The sequence below is a fragment of the Meleagris gallopavo genome, chromosome 1, assembly GCF_000146605.3.
Source record: "Meleagris gallopavo isolate NT-WF06-2002-E0010 breed Aviagen turkey brand Nicholas breeding stock chromosome 1, Turkey_5.1, whole genome shotgun sequence".
Taxonomy (NCBI): Eukaryota; Metazoa; Chordata; class Aves; order Galliformes; family Phasianidae; genus Meleagris; species Meleagris gallopavo.
In genome coordinates this window covers 70,475,135-70,497,493 of record NC_015011.2, presented here as the reverse complement: position 1 = coordinate 70,497,493, position 22,359 = coordinate 70,475,135, and the positions used below count along the sequence as shown (strand labels likewise).

General features: G+C 36.8%; 2 protein-coding genes across 2 annotated transcripts; one reads left to right on the top strand and one right to left on the bottom strand.

The window, feature by feature from the left end:
• Positions 1-325: 325 nt before the first annotated feature.
• RIBC2 (RIB43A domain with coiled-coils 2) lies at positions 326-13,631 on the bottom strand. Its single transcript, XM_031555449.1, is given in 8 exon segments — positions 326-460; positions 1,450-1,616; positions 2,917-3,144; positions 6,762-6,880; positions 7,577-7,921; positions 10,803-10,884; positions 13,135-13,254; positions 13,257-13,631. Coding segments are annotated over 8 exon segments (1,503 nt in total). The 5' UTR covers positions 13,617-13,631; the 3' UTR covers positions 326-378.
• LOC104912594 (structural maintenance of chromosomes protein 1B-like) lies at positions 13,594-21,807 on the top strand. Its single transcript, XM_019617276.2, has 7 exons — positions 13,594-13,741; positions 16,981-17,169; positions 17,473-17,585; positions 18,709-18,912; positions 19,237-19,475; positions 19,861-20,119; positions 21,512-21,807. Exons 1-7 carry the CDS (start codon positions 13,606-13,608, stop codon positions 21,668-21,670), a joined length of 1,299 nt encoding a protein of 432 aa, XP_019472821.1. The 5' UTR covers positions 13,594-13,605; the 3' UTR covers positions 21,671-21,807.
• The last annotated feature ends 552 nt before the right edge of the window (positions 21,808-22,359 follow it).

Below are 22,359 nucleotides of genomic sequence, written 5' to 3'. Positions count from 1 at the left end.
GTGATTCATGTGATTTACTTAGATACCATTCTCTCTGACCAAGCTGCAACAAGTAGCATTCTATTTTAAACTGTGATCACATTCTAGAAATTAATTTCTAAAGACTTGTATAACATCAGTATTACAGTTAGGCCTGAGACACAATGGTCAAACAATCTAACTACAGAATCAACTAGCAATTTTAGAAACAATTTAAAAATGATTACAATATTTTTCTCAGCACAGATAGAACCTAACAGACAGTCCTTTATTTCAAGTGTACTGTTCAAACAGCATATTTAAACAGTAAAATAACAGCATTAAAAAAAATGCTACAGCTCAATTAGAAACTGCAATGTTTTAATTTTCTGTGTACTTCAGGTTGATGCATCTGGAATGTCATCGACTGGTTGTATTAAATTGTGCAAAATACTGACTTGTTGGACAATTTGAATATTCTTCTTCTTTAAGATAAATGTTCCTAGCAACAAATAAACAAACAAAAAAAGCAGTTAGTGACTGCTTTCTCAGTACATAGAACTTACTCGAGAAACCTAAGAAAGATGTAATGTATAAATTCATAACTGCTCATAAAATTCAGAATTATTATGAATGGAATTAAATGTTACTGTATCTCCAATATGAATATCATGTCTCAATATAGCAAATTTTATTTTTCAGTCTAAAGTAACCTTTCAAATCCTCACAATGAAAAACTAAATTATCACAATTCAGAATTTTTGCTTTCATAATAAGAAAGCACCAGGTATTAGGAATTCTTTTGCAAGATGTATGGATGGATATAGGATGAGAAGGAAAAAAAATCAGATTGGAGGATTAGAACACTGAACACATTAGAACACTAGAAATCAGTTGGCTTGATTTTTTTCCCTGTCGTGTATCATCTTCCCTCTTTCTCAGCACATCAGAAACAACACCTATACACCATGATTTGTCAGTGGTTAGCTAGAAAATCAGCTAGTTTTGTCATAATGTCAAAGCTCTGTTTGTGTGATCAATTTCACTTAGAGCTATCAGAAACTGGAAACTTTTAATGAAGTGGGTGGACACCTATCCTGTTATTTATTTCAGAAAAGGAAGGTAAATGAAAGAAACACATACTGTTTCATACCTGCTAATATGATTTGCTGTCTAACTGTATTTATTTGCTCTTTTGCTGTCTATATAAACTTAGCAGTCTGTTGTCAGTGGAACACTGCTAAGAATTTCAGCTACTATTCCACATACGTGGATCAATAAACATCACAATCTACTCTTTGAAGGTGTTTCCAATGCTAATGAAAAGTATCCTTAATCTAAAATGCTATTTTTTAAAAAAGTATAATTTTACAATAAATTTGTTAGAAAAGAAACAAACTTAATACAAGCAGAGAAGTTCTTTGAAAGCCAAGCAATTGTACCAATGGCAAAGAGTTTTTCTGCAAAGAAGAAATCTCTCTTGGCACTTACTTTGATTTCTGCTCCTGGGATAGTTGTGCATTTATGCTATCTAGAGCTTGGCGGCATTCCCGATTCTGTCGTGCTTGATGCCGTTCTAAAATTAATTGTGCTCTTGCAGCCTGCATGCTTTGCCTGTCCCATTCAGCATCTCTTTGACGTTCCTCCTCTTTTAATCTCTAAACAGGGGGAAAAAAAAAGCTTCATTTTTTCTTTACTCAAAAACAAAAATCCTATATAAAGTCTTAATGGTAAATTCATCCAAACAACAAACTTGCTACCCTTTACTGAACACTAGGGGTAGCACTCAAAATAGGGAGAAAAAGTATACACTTCTGAATGAGGTAGGAGCATGCACAGTAGACAGTACTAAAATAGTTCAGATCAGGAAGCTACTCTTTTCTAAGGAACACACCCTAGAAGAGTCTCCTACTTTTGCAAAAGAAGAAGGTAAGAAATATAGGTCTGCTGTCTGTCAGAAATACTGTCAGTAGACTATTATTTCTTTTCTACATACTAGCTCTTTCCAAAACACATAGATTGGCAAGATTACCTTTTTTTTTTGTTTTTTAAGTTCCCAGACCCAAATAATTTCTTTCTCTATCATCGCTGTTATATTACCACTTCTACTGCATTTCTTATCTGATATCAGCATGAACTGAATCAAGAACAAGCCAGCAAAAACCTTCTCACTTTCACATTCAGCTCCCGCACTAAATGAATTAAGTAGCTTCCTATATAATAATATCTATGCCAACACACTTCTGACTGCAAAGGAGGTATAAATTTCTTCATTTAGACTGCCTCCTTCCATCCACCTGTAGAGCATCAATAACTGGCAATATTTAGTCTTTCTATTGCAATCCCATCTCAGAGCATGAGTCATAAATGTGCAGGAAAGTAGAAAGGAAATTCAGGAACTTCTAAGACTGTGAAATATACATAGTAGTATCACTGGATTGGCTCTCTTTGTCTTGCTCAGGTTTCATGTGCCCATGCGAACACTGCTCCATTTCTTTGTCCTGCTGTGACTGTCAGTTCCTGGCTCCTCTTCCCCTATGGAGCAGACCACTCCTATTCCTGCTCATCTCTTGCTGGCAGTTCATGCTGTTTCAAGTCCTAAACTGAGCACCATGAAGCCTGGCCTTTGGGCTGTGTAGGGCCTTGATCCCCAGCTGGGCAATCACGGACAATGCTCCAAGATTCTCAAGGCCCCCTGGCCTTGATCTTCACAGCAACCTAACTTTCAGCCCAACCCCAAGGAAGGCTACAGCTTGCTCTTGCTCCTCCCTGGCACCTCCCAAGTGCTTCAGAGACACCATGTTAAGTTTGAATGATTAACGTTTGGTGAAGCTCTGAACAACAGAAAAAGTCTCAAAACTGGATATGCAGTGCAACTTCAAAATATGTTTTTCAAAATATATTGTTTACAGTGCTATTACAACCAAGAATGCAGAATATGCACATAAGCTTAAATACCAGCTTCTCCAGAACTTGTTGCTGTTGAAAGGAGCGGATTGCCATCAACTGATCCTGATTCATTCCCTTCCACCGATCTGTGATCACACGATGTGTACCAAAGGAACTGATGGCTTGCTCAGGGTTTTCAGAAAGTAAGTTTCCTTGAAGCTGGCTGGAAATTTCATCCATATCATCTTTCATTTTTTGACACTTATCCAGCCTCTTTCTTTCAGCTAGTTCAGCAGCCTGAAGTCAACAAAAGAAGAGAACTAATAGCTTTTCTGACAGAAAATATTAACTAAAGGGATACAAAAAAATTAACACCTACATATAGATTTATTCTCAAATTCCATACAATTATCAACAGTATCACATGTGAATATTATGATCATGGCCCTACTTGTCAAAAAGACTGAAAATCTAATGGCATGCATTAATTAAATAAGTATAGTAGCATTGATTTAATTTTATCATATCTCCTCCCTGCTAGGGCACAAAGAGCATGGGCTGTCAGACCTGTCTCTTGCATATACAGTTTTGCACATATATCATGACTGCAACAGGCCAGTGGATGCCAATTTTTCCTGTTTTTCCAAGATTCTCTCATTGTCTGCTGAAAATTACTGGCTTTGAAGGTGAAAAGTTGAAAACTCTAAGGCAGAGTAACTAGAAGATATCAACAACTGAGAATGACAGGCCTATCTAGACTCAAATGTAGGAATCTGGTCCTTTGCAAGAGTTACAAAGAAGAATTCTCCACTCAGCAAGCATGGTGATCCATCCCACCAGAGAAGGCTGCTAACCTGGATTTATCTTTTCACTTGCATTTATGGACTTCAGTTTTGTATGACAGGAGTTCTCCCAAGCATCAGGCCTGGAGAATGTCAAAGGGTTTTTTATTTGCTATGGGCAAACACAGACAATGACCCATTAAAAACTGGACAGAAGAAAAAATAACAAAAGTATTAGATGTGCAAACTAAGAAAAGATGAATTCTTTTTCTTAACGATGAATTAGTCAAGCTTCAAATTAAATAAGATTATGCAGAAAATACTATGTTCATTAGGTGATTCTTAAGAGATTACAAATGCCAACAAAAAGACAAAGCAAAAACCACAAAGATTTTCAACGTTTTGATATTTTTGGGACACCAAACCAGAATATCTTGGTGTATACTTTCAGCTTATTAATACTACAAATAGAGCAATTATTTTTAACTCTGGGAATGTTCCAAAATAAAGCACATTTAATAGAAAGTCATTTTGGATGGATTTCACATAAATAATTCCTGAACAATGATGAATTATTGAAGTTTAAACAGTGTCATTTTTATTGACATCACTTTATTAAGGCAGTTTCACTGCGATTTAGAAACAGATCCAAAATAGGCACTTATACCTTGTTATCTTAACCTTCTCACTAAGAGGGAGAGCCTAAAGTTTTCTGAGCTGCCTGGGAATCATACTGGAGAAAACTCTCAACCCTGTGCATAGCTATGTATGTAGCACTACAAAATGATTAATGACACTGTGAAATAAAGACTGATCTATTTTCCATCAAGTCAGCTGCCCAACAAAAGAAAATTCATTGGTGTAGCATGAAAACAAAACAAGCAAACAGATGCACAAATATATGCTACTTCATTTATTTTAATTTGTGCTCCAGCGTTCATACTATACACTTCCATTCTGCTGATTCAAGCCAAAAAAACCAAAATAAATGTACATGGAAGCACTGCAAGGTCAGGTCTTCACACACTTAGAGTAATGCCAAGCTCTGAGTGTACATGGAACTAAACTGCTCCCAGCACAGGACTAAAAGAGTACACTATGTATTCTGAAGTCCTTATCAAAGTCATGAAGCTCACAAATGAGCAGAGTGATCCATCCATGGTCTTATGAGCTTGGAAAAGATGTATATACCAAGAATAGGATATGAGTGATAAAAGATATTTGCGCAGCACTCTTCAAAGAATGCTTAAAAACAGAGTTACCATGCTTCTATTTTTAGACAAACAAATATTTTATTTCAGGAGAAAAAGGCTTCAAACTAGCTACTCAAAGTTTTGAATTTGCTGGGGACTCTGGACTGATAAATTTGAGGTCAGATATAAAAATTCCTTTTCTAAAATTCATCCTCTGGCTGAGTGCCCTAGTTTTCTCTCAGGAAAAAAGATGTATAGAAAATCCCTGTCGCACAGCCTTTTTCTCTTAGACACAACTGCAACCTGTACAATATAGTAAAAATGAACTACACTGAGATTGTTGCTTCTTTCTCTATTATTATGCCATTTTGTGAGAAAACAAACAAACAAATATTGTATGTATTTAATATGAGCACAAATAAAGTAGAATGTACATGTTCAAGTATTAAAAACAAACAAACAAAAAAATTACACCAGACACAAACTTCCCCTCTACTCCACCCCATTTCCCAAGCCCCATCACAAATTCAGGAACTTTTCCATGGAACAAATTTGCATGACAACAATTATTTTGCATATTATTATTAACTAAAGTGCACGTAGATGTACCATTTGGGGTACTTTTGCAGGTACTGATGTAAAATAGTCTTTACACTATTTTATTTTAAAGCAGTAAATTGATTTAGGAAACTATTTCCCAATCCTGTCACCCAAGCTTTCCACCTTGGAATTTCAGACGATTCACGAAATCAGTTTATTTTGTAATCTTTAGACTATTTTACACTATTAGACTTCAATCAATAAAATCCTTTTCAATTCTCTTGGTCTAGCTGTGTACGTATAAACATACACACACACATATATATATGTATACACATATGCTCAATGTGGTTTGCAGGACTCCGGCAACACTTACTCAAACGTGCATACATACTATCACACTTCAATCAAAATATACCATACCTTATGTAGGTAATGTAGGTAAGGCACATGACTTATTTTGTTGTGACTTATTTTGTTGTGACTAAAAAAAGGTAATTCAGACCAAATACTGTTTAACAAAACGAACGGTGTCCATCTAGCCCTTTAAGCTGTACATAGAGGATACACAGGATTAACTTAGTAAGAAAATCTGTACAGTAAGATGAAGAGCATGACAGGTTGCAGTACAAAGACAGGTGGAATGGAAGTGAATGGAATGGAAGACCATTAAGTTTAACTGTCTGGCCTCTTCACAGCTAACCAAAAGTTACAGTACATTATTTCTGGCATTGTCTGAATGCCCCTTGAACACTTGCCTTGGGGCATCAACCACTTCTCTAGGAATCCTGTTCCAGTACTTGACCACCATCACAGTAAAGAAATTGGTCTGGTTACCAATGATAGAGAAAAGTTCATGTTATGTTTCAGTGAATTCCAAAGCTTGCCTGGAAAACAACCTAGAAACAGATACACAGCATGTGCTAAAAACAATGGTCTTGGGGCATTAATACAAGTGATAAAGACAAAAAGCTACCGGTAATTTTTCCACACAAGGAAAAAGAAAAGCTAGCAGAAGCAGCTAAAATTATCAATGACTGAAAAACAAACAAACAAACAAAAAAACAACTAGAAGGAAGTGCTGAAGGCTTTTGCTGTACCCCATTTTACAGACTAAAAGTCCCAGAGAGACAGGATTAGTGGCTGCATGCTACAACAAGCTGAGAACCAGAAGGAAGAATTCTCATAGAAGGTAACTAGGTAGAGGATAGCCAGATCCTTGCAGATGACAAAGAAGTGAAAAAATCTTCTGAATCAATACTGAAAGGTAGCTGCTATCAAACATCTGTGAAAACATCACTACTTGCTGTACTTTTGCTCACTGGTCATCTAATTTCCTCTCCATTTCCTCTCCTCTTCCACTCATTTACAGAAACAAAAACCAACAAGATGAATTTACCTGGCTTTTGTTAAAGTCTTTGATAGCTGCACAAACAGCACGTCTGGTTTCTTCTTCTATTCGTTGTTGCTCCATTATCTTTTGGTCCAGTTCAATCCTATTCTTGTCATGAAGATCATCTGAATTAGATTAAAATGAAATGCAGTCAACTTTCATGGACATTATGTGTCATATGGAGGAAGGGAAGGCTACAGATGTAGTAAGCTGATTTAGGAAACTATTTCCCAATCCTGTCACCCAAGCTTTCCATCTTGGAATTTCAGACGATTCACAAAATCAGTTTATTTTGTAATCAATCTTGTCTTAGCAGGTAAACAAAGATAATAATAATAATAATAATAATAATAATAATAATAATAATAATAAATATATAACACGAAGCATGTTTAACAGCAAGTTAAGAAAAAATGAGAATTATTTTGTTTGCTCTATAAAAGTAAAGACTGGATGATTTGGCCTGCTGAAGTGTGTACATATATATGTGTGTATATATATATATATATATAAATATGTCATGCAAAGTATAGATGATTTTTCAGAATACTCTGATACCTCACGCAAGGTGTAAAACAGAAACGAAGCCTAGGTAATAATACAATCATTAAGTTATTAAATTCTTCATTTATATATCAAATACATTACAAGTTGTAGAGAAAAAACTGCTCTTTCTCTAAAAGCTCTAAAAGCTGAATACACCAAAATACTACTATGTAAGGCTACGTCAGAGCCTTACATAACAGGCTATACCACAGTTATGTCCTAAACACCTGACTTACAGAGAAAACAGATAAAACCTCCCCCTCTTCTCTTGTTACCTAAAAATTTTTTATCAGCTAATGCATTCTTGTAATCTCTCTGTTGCTGAAGAGACCACTCTCTTAACTGCTCCTTTTGAAATTTCATCCTCTGAGCATAGTTTAAGTCTTCACCCATAAACTTCTGCAAGCCAGATACAGTGCATCGAGGATCATTGTCTGAAAGCCGAGCAGGTCTATCCTTCTTTAAAGCCTGGGGATCAGACAGATCAAATTCACGTCTTGTTTCTGGCTGCTGAAAATTCTTCCGAAAGTCACTGATGGCCTTGTTCACGTTTCTGATATTGCATTTCTGTCGTTCTTCTAACATACACATTATCTTGTCATTTTGCTTCATTTCATTAGCTAGAGTAAAAAGAGCACAACGAACATATAATTCTTAGAAGAGTATACAAATCAAAATGAAAAATGACATTTTCAAAAGGAATAAATGGGAATACATGTATTCCAGGGTCAACACCTTACGAATGACTATTTGATCTACAAATGGTCATTCTGCAAAACACTCTAATGTCAGTAATATTTATTTATAGAATACTTTAATGTTTCTAGGAATTAATTTTCTTATTAATGTGAAATTATATATTAGCATGTGAAAAGAATACAATAATAAGTACCTCCAGAACTAAAAAATTTCATCTGATGAAAGCTTACATTAACAGATGAAGTGTATTGTTTACTAATTCTTCATATTTACTTCCAATTTACCATTATGACTAAAATACAGTAAGTTCCTTATAAAGAAACACACACAATTAAGAATTCTCAGTTTAAGGCATGTAGATACATAGGTTGCTCCATAAGTAATGCCTTCTGTTTGTTTCCATGGAAACTACATCAAATAAAAAGAGTACAACACTATTTAACACAGCACATTCTCAGCTATAAAACACTATTTCTCAACACAGTCACCACCATTTTTGTCAATAATGAACAAGAACCTGCATGCTGTGCTCATAAAAATCTGTACCAGCAGAGGTGACCCATTGTTACCAGTGCTGAAACAGACCATCCATGTGCTAACGTCCACTGTTTGGTCTACATCAATACTCAGTAAGCATCAATGAATGTCACTGGGTGCCATTTTTTCTGCATGAAGTTATTCGGTGACACACCTTTGCACATCCATGCCAAATGCCATTTTCTCAGACAGCCCCTCTGCTGCCACCTGTTGCATGATAACAATACAGTATAAGAATATTACCAGGAAAGTCCAACCTCTACTGCCATCCCACCAACATTTGCTTCTGATGTCATGGACCAACATAATAAAATAGGAGGCATTACTTTTTGAGCAATCTCGTAGTTATTTCACAGTTTCAGTAATTCTTCTAAGCACAGTACTAAAAGAATTGGCTATCATTAACAGCTTTTGAAGAGCTTAATAGCTCTTATCTATTTAATAAAAATGCTAAATAATCCAGTCAAAAGTTAAAAAAAAAGAGCATACACAACAGCCATTCAAATATAATTCACAATGAAATATAATTTCCTTCGATGCCAGACTTCTGACAGTTTCCTAGGAGTCCGACAGGTATTCCACCAGGATAATCAAAACCAACAGTGGAGGAAGGAAGAAATGGAAGGAAGCATGGAAGCTGTCAATTGCATTTGAACTCTTTTTGAAACGTGTAGAGTGCCCAGTCTGTGAGACCTTTAGAAATGATACCACTAATGTCATTACTATTGGTAATAGGTGAACGGTTGGACTGGATGATCTTTTAGGTCTTTTCCAACCTTGGTGATTCTATGATTCTATTATAAGTTCAACAAGGCTAAGTACGAATTCTACATTTGAGCTGGGACAGTCCATACGTCAGTACAGACTAGGAGATGAATTGATTGAGAGCAACCCTGATGAGAAGGACTTGGGGATATTGCTGGATGAAAACTGAATATGTGCTGGTAATGTGCCCTTGCAGCCTAAAATGTCAGTAATATCCTGGCCTCATAAGAAGTGCAGCTAGCAGTTTGAGTGAGGCAATTATACCCACCTCCTCTGCTCACAGTAAAGGGTGGGGTCTCGTGTAACTCTGGGACCCTCAGCACAAGCAGCTGTTGAAATGAGTCCAGATGAGGGCCCAATAAAAGAGGGCTGGAGCACGTCACCTATGAGCAAAGGCTGAGGGAACTGTGCTTGTTTAGCCTGGAGAAGAAAAGGCTACTGGAACACCTTATTGCAACCTTTCAATATATAAAAGAGGCTAACAAGAAATAGACTTTTTACTAAGGTCTGTAGTGGCAAAACAATGGGGCAATGATTTTAAACTTAGAGAAGGTAAATTTAGATTGAATATAAGGAAGAATTTCTTTTACGATGAGAGTGGTGAGACAGTGGAACAGATTGGCCAGAGAAGTTATGGATATCCTATCATTTCAAGTGTTCAAAGTAAGCCTGGACAGGAGTTTGGGCAGCGTGACCTTGTAAATGATGTCCCTGCTTATGGCAAGGGAGTTGGACTGGATGATACGAGTCCCTTCCAACCTAGGCCATTCTATGATTTTAGCAACAGAAATCTGCTAAATATTTTATCTACTGATTCTGTATAAGAACAGCCAGAAAGAACATAAACTTATTTTGCAAGACAGCAGTAAAATAATTTTGCCACTTCTGCCTGAAAAAGAATTATTATTTTTCCAAATCATCCTGTAACTTCAGGTCCCTAACAATGCTATTTATCAAGACTTATTAAAAGAAAACACTGAAGATTAAAACCTATTCAGAAATACACACCAATTTACTCATGACAGTACGAATCCATGAGACCCTATCTCAGATAATAAGGAAAACACATATTCTACCAAAGCAAACATATAAATATAAGTAGGAATACACAAAGGATTCAGTTTGTAAGCGTGTATTTAGACAAAAGCCTAATTGCACATGCCCTTATAAATACATAGATATACAAAGTTGATATTCAAGGAGATAGACTTCATTTGAAAATAATTACAGCTGTTCAAAATATATGGGTGTCCAATCTTTCAGTTTGCTGGGCTGCACTGAGTGAAAATGAATCATCTTTGGCCATATACAAAAATAGTTAGTATATACAAGTAACAAAACAGTTATTTTTAAAATATTTTTTATTAAAACATTAAAAATAGGGCAATAAAAAGAAAACTAGTAAGCTGGACGCATATGAAAAGAAAAGGAAGGAATGAAATACATGACAAATCTATTTACATTAACTTCATACAAACATGAGACTATCTGTGAATATACCAAGTTCTTCATTTCGTGCTTTTTCAATTGCTTCTTGAATTTTCCTATCCTTGACCTGGGCATCCAATGCATCTTTATCAACCTATTAAAACAAACAAAAAAAAAGGTAAAAACAACAACACATCAACTATTGCTGTCTGTCACTGGATGTCTTTGTAAGACTTATAAAAAACACTGACAATTCTTCAAGAGCCTGATAAAGTATTTTAATAGCTTTTGCCTATTAGAATCATAGAGTCACTAAGGTTGGAAAAGACCTCTAAGATTATCTATTCCAGCTGTCCACCTAACACACATGCCCCTCACTGCCACATCTTCATGTCCCTCAAACATCTCCAGGGATAGTGATCTATAAATATTTTGCCTCGTTTCTGTAACAATCAACGAGATGGAAGTCAACCATTTGCCTCACTTTTAATTTTAATCATTTTTCTCCCTTCCACATGCCTCCTGTGCTTTTCTGACCTCTTTTTCCAATTCCTACTCTGTTTTTTTTTTAAACTCAGATGATGGGTAACTATCTCCCTGATGCCCCTCACACTTACAAACATGCACACCAGAGGATGAGAAGCACAACAGCTATGGAGCGTTTACCTCTGTCATACGTGCAATTCTCATTGCATTCAAAAAGGCAAAGTATAAGATAAACTATAGATTTAACTTGCTCATTCTAGAACCATGCTTCCTGTAGCTGAAACATTAGCAAATTTAAGACTGGGATATGCAAATAGGATTTAAATTATAAATTCCTTGCTATAAACAATTTGAAGCAGTTGACTTCTAATTTGTAGTTATGTATAACTATGTTTAACTATGTAAATGGAAAGTCATTCATCATTTTTCATTAGAACTGCTCATCTGAACTCTTTCAGAAAAATACTGAATTATCGAGGCTTAATTCTTAAATCTGTAATGAGATGCACCATGCTTTCCCAGTTCTCAGACAACTAAACATACAGAAGTCAAAGTAACTAGTAATAATCAAGGAAAAAAAAATCTTAGTTCCCATTCTGCTTTACAGACAACATTTTATCCCATTTTAAAAACTTCTCAATCCGTGGTTCAAATAGTTTTGAAGCTGTCAAATATTGCCTTCATTTTGAATAGTCACAGATAATCACTCCACTAAATTAGTGACAGAATGAGAAAGCAAAGAATCTAAAACCTCACTGGAAATTGAGATATACTCTATACCTGCATAGCTTTGTTTACTCCTGTTTTGGACTTGGCTTAATTTCAAACCACAAGAATAGTCTCTTCTGTAAGCGCTTCTTGCTCAGTCAATGAATAGGGTATTATTAAATGATGTTCATCAAAATATTTACAGAATTCTTCCAACGGACTCATTTTCTCTTTAGATATTTGTCATGTGTAAATGGATCTATCAAAACCTGTCCAAAGGTAGTTCTACAACAGCATTTGGGTAAGATCTCCAGACTGTATAAATCAGTATTGCTCAGTAAAGTACAGAGATCCAATGATCTTCCCGAAGTGAGAAAGGGCATTTTACATTTAAGGCTTGAGAAAAGCCATCTTACAGAGAAACTGTGCTTCCTGGCAAAGAAAGTTGAACTGTCTTACTGTGCCCACCCAACTTTGTTAAAACATTATTAGCTCCTATCATTTAACTGTACCATTGGCTACCGCACCTCAGGATGCTGTACCAGCCCGTTACTTTACAATGTCATTGACTGCTGTACAAAGGTCACAAAAGCAATTCCAAGGTGCTGCCACAGACCAGGTAAATATAGCCTTCTGCTGCCATACGAGATGCTTCATTACCCGAGGTTACTTAGATCAGCCCGTCATCTGCTGCAACCCTACCTGCATGATGAAGTTAACAGACTGGACTTGTTTCCACCGCTTCTAACTTTGATTCTAGGCTAGTTATTGCAATCAAAATTGCTAGTTATTGCCCTCAAAAGCAACTTAGCAGCAAAATTTAAGCTTATTTCGCAACACTTTCCCCCCCACGCATGCATCCAGAATCTTAACATGAGACTTTGGATGCATTAAGGGAAAATTAACTACCGTAACTCCTTGTACGGACCCTTCATAGCTATTTAGATAACCACCACTTGATTTCCTGATAGTCAAACTGAAGACAAAGCCCACTGGAGCGCAGCTAGAGAAAACCGCACCTCACTCCCACCAGCAACCTTCGCAAAGTGTGTCAGCCCTTCACAGAGAGCCTCGGGGAATTCGCTACCCCTCCTCTCCCCCCCTCCCCCCTCCCTCCCCTCCCCCTCTCCTGAGCCAGACTCAGACAGACCTAGGCGGGCTGCCGGCCCCACAGCCCCGACCCGCGAGCAGACTTCGTTCGCGCTCTCACCCCGATGGTCCGCACTCGCGCATTAAAGATGCGGCCCTGCCGCTGCAGCTCGCGCTGCCGCCGCCGCTCCAGAGCAGCCGCCTCCTGCAAGTCCCGCCGCTCGCTCAGCCCGCTCATAGCGCCGGCAAGAAGCGCGAGCAGCGATAATCGCCACTAAGGCACAACACACCGGGTCGCCATGGGGACGAGCTCCCGCCCCCTCCCCCCCTCAGCGCTCGCTGGCCAATCAGGCGAGGCCGCACGGCCGCGAGCACGAGGCGGGCGGGGGCGTTGTGCGTCGGCTCCTGAGGGTCGAGGTTGAGTCGGGCAGGAGTGCGGCCCAGTGCCCTTTTGGGGGCACTGCTTCAGCCGCGTACGCTGAGAGCTTTCTTTCTTCCTGTGCCTCTTTCCGGAAGACAAAGTGTTAAGAAAAAAAAAAAAACAAACAACTCGGTGGTGTGAATTTTGTGCGAGGCTGGAATTCGAAGGGGAATGGCCTCCATACCCACAGCCTCAGGGATGGGTTACCTGAAGCTGCTGATGGTGAAGGACTTCAAGTCCTGGCGTGGGGAGCAGCTGATCGGCCCCTTCATGAGGTTCAACTGCATAATTGGGCCTAATGGATCAGGTAGGAGGCTGGGAAAGGGTCAGGGGCATTTGGTGGCCATGCGTGGTCTCCACAGTTGCCAAGTTGGAGGTATCTGTTGCCCTTGCCCTGTTTTCCCAGGCTTGTTCCCAGTCTTAGTTCTGGGCTCTTTGCCAGGTCTCTTCAAGCCTGATGAGGAAAAAAGCCGTAACAGCAAGTGCATCCAAGTGTGTGCCTGGTAATAGGGCTACCACAGCTGGCACTAAATGGGCTGGAATGGCAGCAGTTTGTCCCCTGAGGAGCAGAATTGCTTGATTTTTGCATACGGGATGTAGACTTACGTGGGCCTCTTTGCAGGGACTTGTGGGCTTTTTTTGTCATGGAAGTGTTTTATCATGTCAGTTATCATCTTTCAGCTCCCCCCACCCCCAGAAGGTAGAGTAATAAAGGGCAATGATATTAATAATATCTTTTAAACGTCTACTATTTACATTGTGGAAAACAGGGTAAAAATCTGCCACATGATGAAGACAGAGTTCAATGTAGCAGGCTTCATTAGAGGCAGGGAATGAATAGGAAAGATTTGGTCTAGATTTGATGAGGAAAAATAAATAAACATTAAGAAAAGAAATCCAAGGAAAGCTGTTTGCGTCAAGTTGCATCATATTTTGAATGCTTTCCCTTTCACACGCTTAGGAAAATAGCAGTATTGCCACCAAACAGCCTCAGACATAGTTTCACTGTTAGAGAAGAACCAGTAGAGGGAACACATACGTTGTTTCTAGTATGATCCATAAAAATAATGTGAAAAAATCTTGGAAGTATTAATGAAATGCGTGTGTTAAAATAGTGATGTTTTAGGGGATGGTATTTCACACTGTTCCCTTCTGTAGTATTTCTCAACTTGGTTGGCTTGGGCTGTGACACTGGGTGTACTTTGTCCTTCTCTCTCATCACTTTTTTTACTCTTTTTTTCCAACTGCTGCTTTCATTTTGTTTCTGTTCTTTATGTTTGCTGCACAAACTTCTGGAAGGTTCTGAGCATCCATTGCTTCTCTAATGGAAGATATTGATTATCAGTTGATTTCTCTATTATTTTCATGGTCTTGTAGAACAAGCAGTTTGCAAATAGCACATGCAGCTGTGTAGGTCAGCTTGGTATGGTCAAATGAAGATGGTTTTACTCTAATTCTCTGGGTTCTAAACTGTAATAATGCAAAATGGCTTCTTAATTCTGTTGTAGTTCTTGCCTTACAATTAAGTGCCTTCTGAAGGGAGAGGGTGGCTTTTGGGGGATGGCAACTACTGTGGACACAGCAGTTTAGTTCCCAAGAGCCTTTGTCAGTGTGTCTCAGTGTAGTTAGGTGGTGGGTGCTGGAAGTTTTAAAAATGTGACTCACTTCTGCTGAAAGCCCTATTCAAGCAAATGGGATTTTATTCTTTATTTGGCAGAGAACAAGGTGATGTTCTAATGAAGAGCCACAAGGACAGGCTTAGCATTTGGTCTTAGTTCCCCTGTCCATTAGTGATTTAGTTTATGATCTTGATTTTAGATCCTGCTGTTCCTGCATTTTTTCAGTTGAAATGAGATCAATAAATAATATCAATATTATATCAAAATATCAAATGAGATCAATAAATAATATAAGTAAATAGCTAGTTTTTGCCAGCGTTACTGTCATATTTTGAATTTCCCTATCACAACCTCACTGTTTCATACTGGAAAGTCTCAACGTTCTGCGTATTTTTTTCCAAGACTTCTTCACAGTAAATCTGAATCAACTTTCTAGATGAATCAGGAAAAAATAACGTGAATATTTGTAATCTCTGAATTTTAGGTTGTTGTTTTCCACTACTCTTCTGATGTTTTGGCAAATGATTCAATATACTGTTAAAGTAGCAATATTGAAAACAAAACAATCTAGCAATAGAATTTATCAACTCTAAAGGGGAAAAACAAAAAGAATTCAGTGAAGAGACTTTTTTTTTTTTTTTTAAATTCTGAGATGTATTTTCAGCAAATTTTATTGCTGTAGTGAATGCATCTGGGTACTTGAGTTCTCCAGGACACAAGTTATATGAAAGAGTCCCTGTGCAGCACAATTCACTGACAGTGTTAAACATAGCAGGCGTGCCCAACCCGCGTGCTGCAGGTGGCCTGGCTCAGCCTATGCTGTGCTCCACGTCTTGTCCTGCACGATCATGGCAACTGTTCTTCCACAGCAGTTGTTCCCATTGCTCAGCAACAGCCAGACATCGCTGTATGATTGGCACTGGGATAAAACCCAGGCATGGGGAGGGTGCAGTGCTGTGCTAACTCAAGTTGTGGAAAAAAAATTGTTTCGATCCATTGGTTAAATGCAGTCCTGTCAACAGTGAAAAACAGGCAGCCCTGCTTTCCATTCTGATAAAGGGATTCAAGAGAAAGTTCCAAAATTGCTGGATAAAAATGTCAATTTTTTGTAAATATATTACCTGCAAATTTTCAGATGGAATGTAGAGTAGTAATTACATAATCAACTGAGAAATTTGATCGTATCTCTTTACTAGCTTTTATAAGGCCTATCTTACCAGAGAGAAATATCCCTCACTTCACAATTATGCCTTATTCACATCATCACTTTTTGGTAGTATGGACATTTGTGGATGAATACTTTTAAGTATGAAGCACAGGAAGAGTAATACTTCATCAGAAATCTCTGATGAGCACCTTGAGAACTGAGTAAGAATTGCACCCACTTCCGTTGAACCAGACTGATGCAACTGTTTTGCAAGAATGAGGTCAAATAGTCCACTAGTTTTTTGTTTTTGTTGTTCTCCTTTCTTTAATGTTATAGAAAAAAATATTAAAGAAGTTTTGTTTCTTACATACATTAAGTTTACTATACATTTAATAAGTGGCCCAAGACAATTCCTCTTGACTCAGTGCAGCCCAGGCAAGCCGAAAGATTGGACATGCAAGATAAAAAAGGGCTCTATGAAGTAAGCATTGTGATATTGTTACTTCAGTGTAAATAATGACAATAGAATTTGTTCTACCAAGCTAAATAAATAACAGGTGAGTTTTTTGATGATTTTTATTAAAGATTGGCTTTTTATCTGCTGCCTCTGTTGCATTTCATAAATGTATTTCTTCATTGTACGCGATACGTTTTCCTCAACAAAATACAGAATTAGAATTGTTGAAGACTTTTGTGTCTGCATTTGTATTTTTAATTGTTAATCATATCCCTCCTTCAATTTCTTCTGTGTCAAAGACTGACTTGTTTGTTTGTTTCTAGGAAAATCTAACATAATGGATGCTGTTAGTTTTGTGCTGTGTGAAAAAATAGCTAATTTGCGAGTTAAAAGTGTTCGAGAACTAATTCACGGAGCACATGTTGGAAAACCAGTTTCTTCTACAGCAAGTGTAAAGATAGTATACTGTGAAGAAGATGGGGAAGAAAAAACATTTTCAAGAGTTATCCGTGGTAGGTGGCAGGTTCTTTTGGATATACATTCTGTGGTCTGATACCTAAAAAATGAAGACCAAGAATAGTTAACATTGAATTTCAAATACTTCTTACAGTCCATCAGCAGCATCTTGATACCAGGTGTAAAAATTGCAGAAAACATATACTATGGGTAATGTTAAAAATTAACCAAGGTTTAAGAGAATAGTTGAAGTCCATTTCTTTGAGGAACTTGCTCAGGAAAAAAGTGTGGAATAATTTTACCTATGTATTTTCTGTTGTAGTGTTTTTATCATTATTGTTTTTTCTTTCCTCTTTTAGATGGTTGTTCAGAATATATTTTCAATGATAAGTCTATTACCCGGTCTGCTTACATATCTGAACTTGAAAAAATAGGCATACATGTCAAAGCTAGGAATTGTCTTATTTTTCAGGTGAGCACTTAGGGTACTTCATAAAGAAAACAAGTTTCTGAGATTATTTGATATCTGTAACAGTTATCTATTCAATATTCAAGCTAGTTTCAAGGTGCTTTCAAGCCAATAAACTTTATCTTGGCCTTATCAAAGAATTTTAAGTCTTTGAAATGGGAACAATAAACCTTGTGTGTAGAGGATTATATTAGGAAGAGAGAGGCTCATTTGGAAGAATGTTTTTTCAAAATAGAAGATGTGGATCTTTACTTTTAAAAGCTTGCAGTGTTCATTTCTAGAAATACTATAAAAAGAAAAAGATTTGCATCATATAATGTTAATTAAGAGATACGAAAATTTGTAGGACTATCTTTTAGGGATTGAAAATCCCATTGAGTTATTAATTCAAAAGTATTTAATGATACAAGTCATGAATGTTGTGTGCTTATGACACATAAGCTTATGTGCTCATGAGTATATTTCACATGATTGCCTTTCTTACGTTTTATTGAACTGTGATTGTGAAATTCCCAAGGAAGTACTACTATTTTTCTTCTATACAAAACCTGGGTATGCATTCGTTTTGTGACCATAACTCCAATTGTGAGGGCGTTTGCCCAACATAACAGCAGATTGAAGTCAGAAAATTTACTGAATGCAGTTTTCTGAAAATGATATTGCTTCAGGTCAGTGAAGATTTGAAAGCTAATGTCTGGACAAAGCTTGTGAGCCTGCTAGCTTTGGGAGTTACAGAATCTTCAAATACCCTGACTTGAGCAATTACTCACCTGAAGTAGCTGTTTTTGAAATTTTTTTCATTGTAAATGTCTTTCAGTTCTTTTAAAGAGGCCAGTGAGATAGAATTTTGTTTTTCTGATACTGCTCACTCCTTTGTTTAAGTAGATTTAATTTGAATATATATTTCTTAAGTAGTATTTGTTATTATAAAATTATTAATAATGTAACTCGCTTAGTTGGCTAGATTATAGTCTTTTCCTTGCGTTTGAATCTATATATGTTTTCAATAATGCTAATCATTAAAATATCAGGAGGTAAATCTGTATTATGTGCTCTTAGAGATGAAATTTATCGTTCTACAATGTGATCTGCAGTGGTTCATTTTTTGTTTGCAATTTTGTGTTAGGGAACAGTAGAGTCAATTGCAATGAAGAAGCCAAAAGAAAGAACTCAACTTTTTGAACAAATCAGTAACTCGTGCCAATACGCTGAGGAATATGAAAAAAAAAAGAGAAAAATGCTGCAAGCGGAAGAGGATGCACACTTCAATTATAACAAGAAAAAAAATATTGCAGCAGAACGCAAGCAAGCAAAGATAGAGAAAGAGGAGGTAACTCAAACTTACTACTTTTGTGTGTGTGTTTTTGTGTCTTCTGTGAACTTAGTTTTTAGGAAAAAATACCATTTTTTCATCTAGTATTTTTTCAGTAAGCTGTAAAATACACATTTCTAAGCTATTTGAAATAGATTATTATAAAAACTAAATAAATTGAGGAGTAGCCAGTATTATTACGGTAAGGGTTGACTTAGATATCTGAGTTTTGATAGTGTACATTACTGGTACATCAGCCTACATCACTTTGGACTTCAGATTAGACTGCTAGTGATTTAAAAATCCTTTCTTAAGCTAAAAATGAAATTCTAATGTTGGCAGGCAGAGCATTACCAGATGCTTGTCAGAGAACTGAATGCAAACAGGATACAGCTTCAACTTTTCCAGCTGTATTACAATGAAAGAAGCATTGAATCTCTGAAAGAGAGTTTGGATGAAAAGAATATGGAGGCTAGGATCAAGAAAGACTCCCTTCTTACAGCAGAAGATGCCTTTAGAGCAAAGAAAAAGGTGCTTGGTGTACTAAACAGAGACCAACAACACATAGAAAGAGAAATGAAGTAGGTTTCCCAATCAAATTCTCTGATAGTTAAAGCATAGTCTGCACTGGGAATTGCTTGGCAGGTGGGCGTATCCTATTGAAGTGAGGAGGGTGATAGCTCCTAATGCTATGGAAGTTGGGTTGTAGCATTTTATTTGAGTAATAACTAAACATTTTTTTAAAAAAATTATTTTTTCCCCCCAACATTACGTACGTTTTCTGTACTTTAATTACTTGTTTGTTGTGAGATTTCAGAATTTTATGCTGCATTTCTTAAGCTTTTATTTTCACTGGATGTTTAAAAACTAAAAATAACACCTGTGGGTGTGTAACCTTGCAGCTGACAATTGGTGGCTGATTTGCATATTAGTTTGGAGGTGTTGTTTTATTTTTTGTTCTTTCAGGACTCTTCAGGCATCCCTGATTCAGCAGAAAGCCCTCTATATAAAAGCAAAGGAAAATACTTCCTACCAAATCAAGAAAGTAGAAATGTCTAAAAGATCTCTAAGGGACAAGGAGAAATACAGTGATAAGGAAAAACAGAACATAAAAGAACTGGAGATAGAATTGCATGATACTGAAAAGGCATGGAGGGCATTTGAGAAGGAAACTGAAGAGGAGATATTGCTGAGAGTGGAACATGTTGAGCTGAGAGAACGCCAGGTGAATTGGACCAGGAAACAAAATACTGTTTACTAGTGTAGTCTGAAATCTGCACTGATGACAAAGAAACTAAATTTTTTTTCATCAGTAATCTGTGATTTTCTGCTGTTCTTGTTGAGTTCAAACAAAACCAAAACTTAATTTTTTGGGGGGGACTATTTAATCAGTTAGATAGAATTGATGGTTCAGCTTTTTGGGATAGTGGAGCATCTCCTTTCTGGGAGAAGGCAAAGAAAATGACAAATTTGGAAGTTTTGAGTGAGGAACAGTTCTAAGAAATACATCTAAGTTGCATAAAGAATCATAAATGTGCTATTCTAAGATTAGAAAGGATATGCAGTTCAGTGTTTAAAATCAGTTTTCTTAGTAATGTGAGAAGATAGTGGACGAAGCAATGAATTTCCAGTGAAAAAGAAATAGAGAAGAATTGGATGGAAACTTCAGAAGGGTTGTATGGAGGGTCTCTCCTCTGTGGATTAGGGCTATAGCTACATAAATAATTATCTAGAGCTAGGTTGAGAACTCTTTTTGTTTTGCTTCGTATTGTTTTCCTTTCTTATAGGAGTTCAGATAGTACAGTGTGGGAAGATAGGGTCTTGGGGCTGAGAGGATTCATTCTGAGAAATGGCATGTCGCTGTGCTATAGAAATATGTGTTCAATTAGGAAAAAGAAATAGATGACAAATGCACGCAAGGCTTCATATTGTACATCCCATCTACTGTGGGTTAGAATCTAATGCTGACATAACTTGTATTATTTCAAATTTTAGTTGGAAAGTACAGTATTATTTTACTGCAAATTCACATTTTGAAAATCTGCCTTCGAAACCATTTGCCCAGAAACTCTTCTATGCCCAAATATTAGCTTCTCCACTGTCTTTTCCACAAAGTATTTTCTGATCAATTAACAGGGAGCTTGAAGAGTTGCTTATTTAGCATGTGAATGTTATTTTGCACCTTGAACACATTTCTTAAGTTAGTCCTAACTTTGTGGGATTGCTTCAAGTACCATTTCATGTGTTAGCCTTAAAATATAGATTTGATACCATTCTATCACAGCATTTCTATGTTGTAATGATAGATTCAAAGCTTGCACTAATTTTAGACTGAACGAAGACATTGTTTTAAACTTAATATTCACTGTAAAGTACTGTCAACTTGATGAAGCAGGAATTGTTAAATGTTAGATTAGTTATTGCCTGTGGTCTTACTTAAGTGTAAGCTTTGAACTGAATCTTCCCTTAATAAAACGTAATGGATGGAAAGGCCTGCAGAATTCAGTGTCTTTCATAATATTAATTTTGATAGGGCAGGAAATTACTATTTGAGACTATAAAAACATGAGTTGCTTCATTTTCAGTGCAGTGATTTTATTTTTTGTTATTTGTTCAGCTGGAGCGCTATAAAGAACTAAAGGAAATAGCAAGAAGGAAAGTAGCTACGCTAACGCAGCAGCTAGGTAAACTTCGTTGGGAGCAAAAAGCAGATGAAGAAAGGGTGAAACTTTATCAGAGGAAGAAAAAGGAAATTAAGGTATTTGTATCAAGCTAGAATTATGCTTTAAGGAAAAAAAAGTACTTTTTCTGCCCCCCTACCTCTGATATGAATGTCTACATAAATGTGTTAAATGCTGTGACAGAAATCCTTGGCAAAGGAGATAAATTGCAAGTACTCATGCATTTCTCATATTGCAGCAGGTTTAGAAAAATGACTTAATTTTTTTCAGAGAATGATTGCACGGGTCCATGCTAAGGGCTGCTTTGAACAGTCTGGCTCTAGCCTTTCACAGTTACTTAGGACATGTATGTAACTCTAAGAAGTTTCTGGTTTTATAAACTTAATTCTTCTTTCTGAGTTTCCCCAGCACTCTTTATCTGTATGACTATCATCCCCTTGTGAGGTTTATTTTGTTTACAGCAGCTGAAATAGTTTGAATGGAACTTGAAGGACCAGAATGAGAGAGAGGGAGAATCATGGTGATCACTTTGGTATTGCCGTTCACAGAGAATGCCTGTGAATATAGATATCTACTGTCATTTTGCTTCTGATGTACATGATTGCACATCTGATGTTACTATGTTTGATACGCTCTCTTAGAAAAAATATTTCCAAGCTTGTTCTGCTTGGTGTCATGCTTCTAGAAGCTCAACTGATGATCTTTCTTTTGATAGAATGCTTGCACTACAGTGTTTTTATATTTATTTTTTGCAACTATGCCAACATGGCAACATGCTTTTTTT

What these genes read in the sequence shown, in the direction of transcription:
- LOC104912594 (XM_019617276.2), top strand. Translation starts at nt 13,606, where the DNA reads ATGGCCTCCATACCCACAGCCTCAGGGATGGGTTACCTGAAGCTGCTG. An exon ending in AATTGGGCCTAATGGATCAG is followed by an intron (nt 13,742 to 16,980) that starts GTAGGAGGCTGG and finishes GTTTGTTTCTAG; the next exon opens with GAAAATCTAACATAATGGAT. An exon ending in CAAAGATAGAGAAAGAGGAG is followed by an intron (nt 18,913 to 19,236) that starts GTAACTCAAACT and finishes TAATGTTGGCAG; the next exon opens with GCAGAGCATTACCAGATGCT.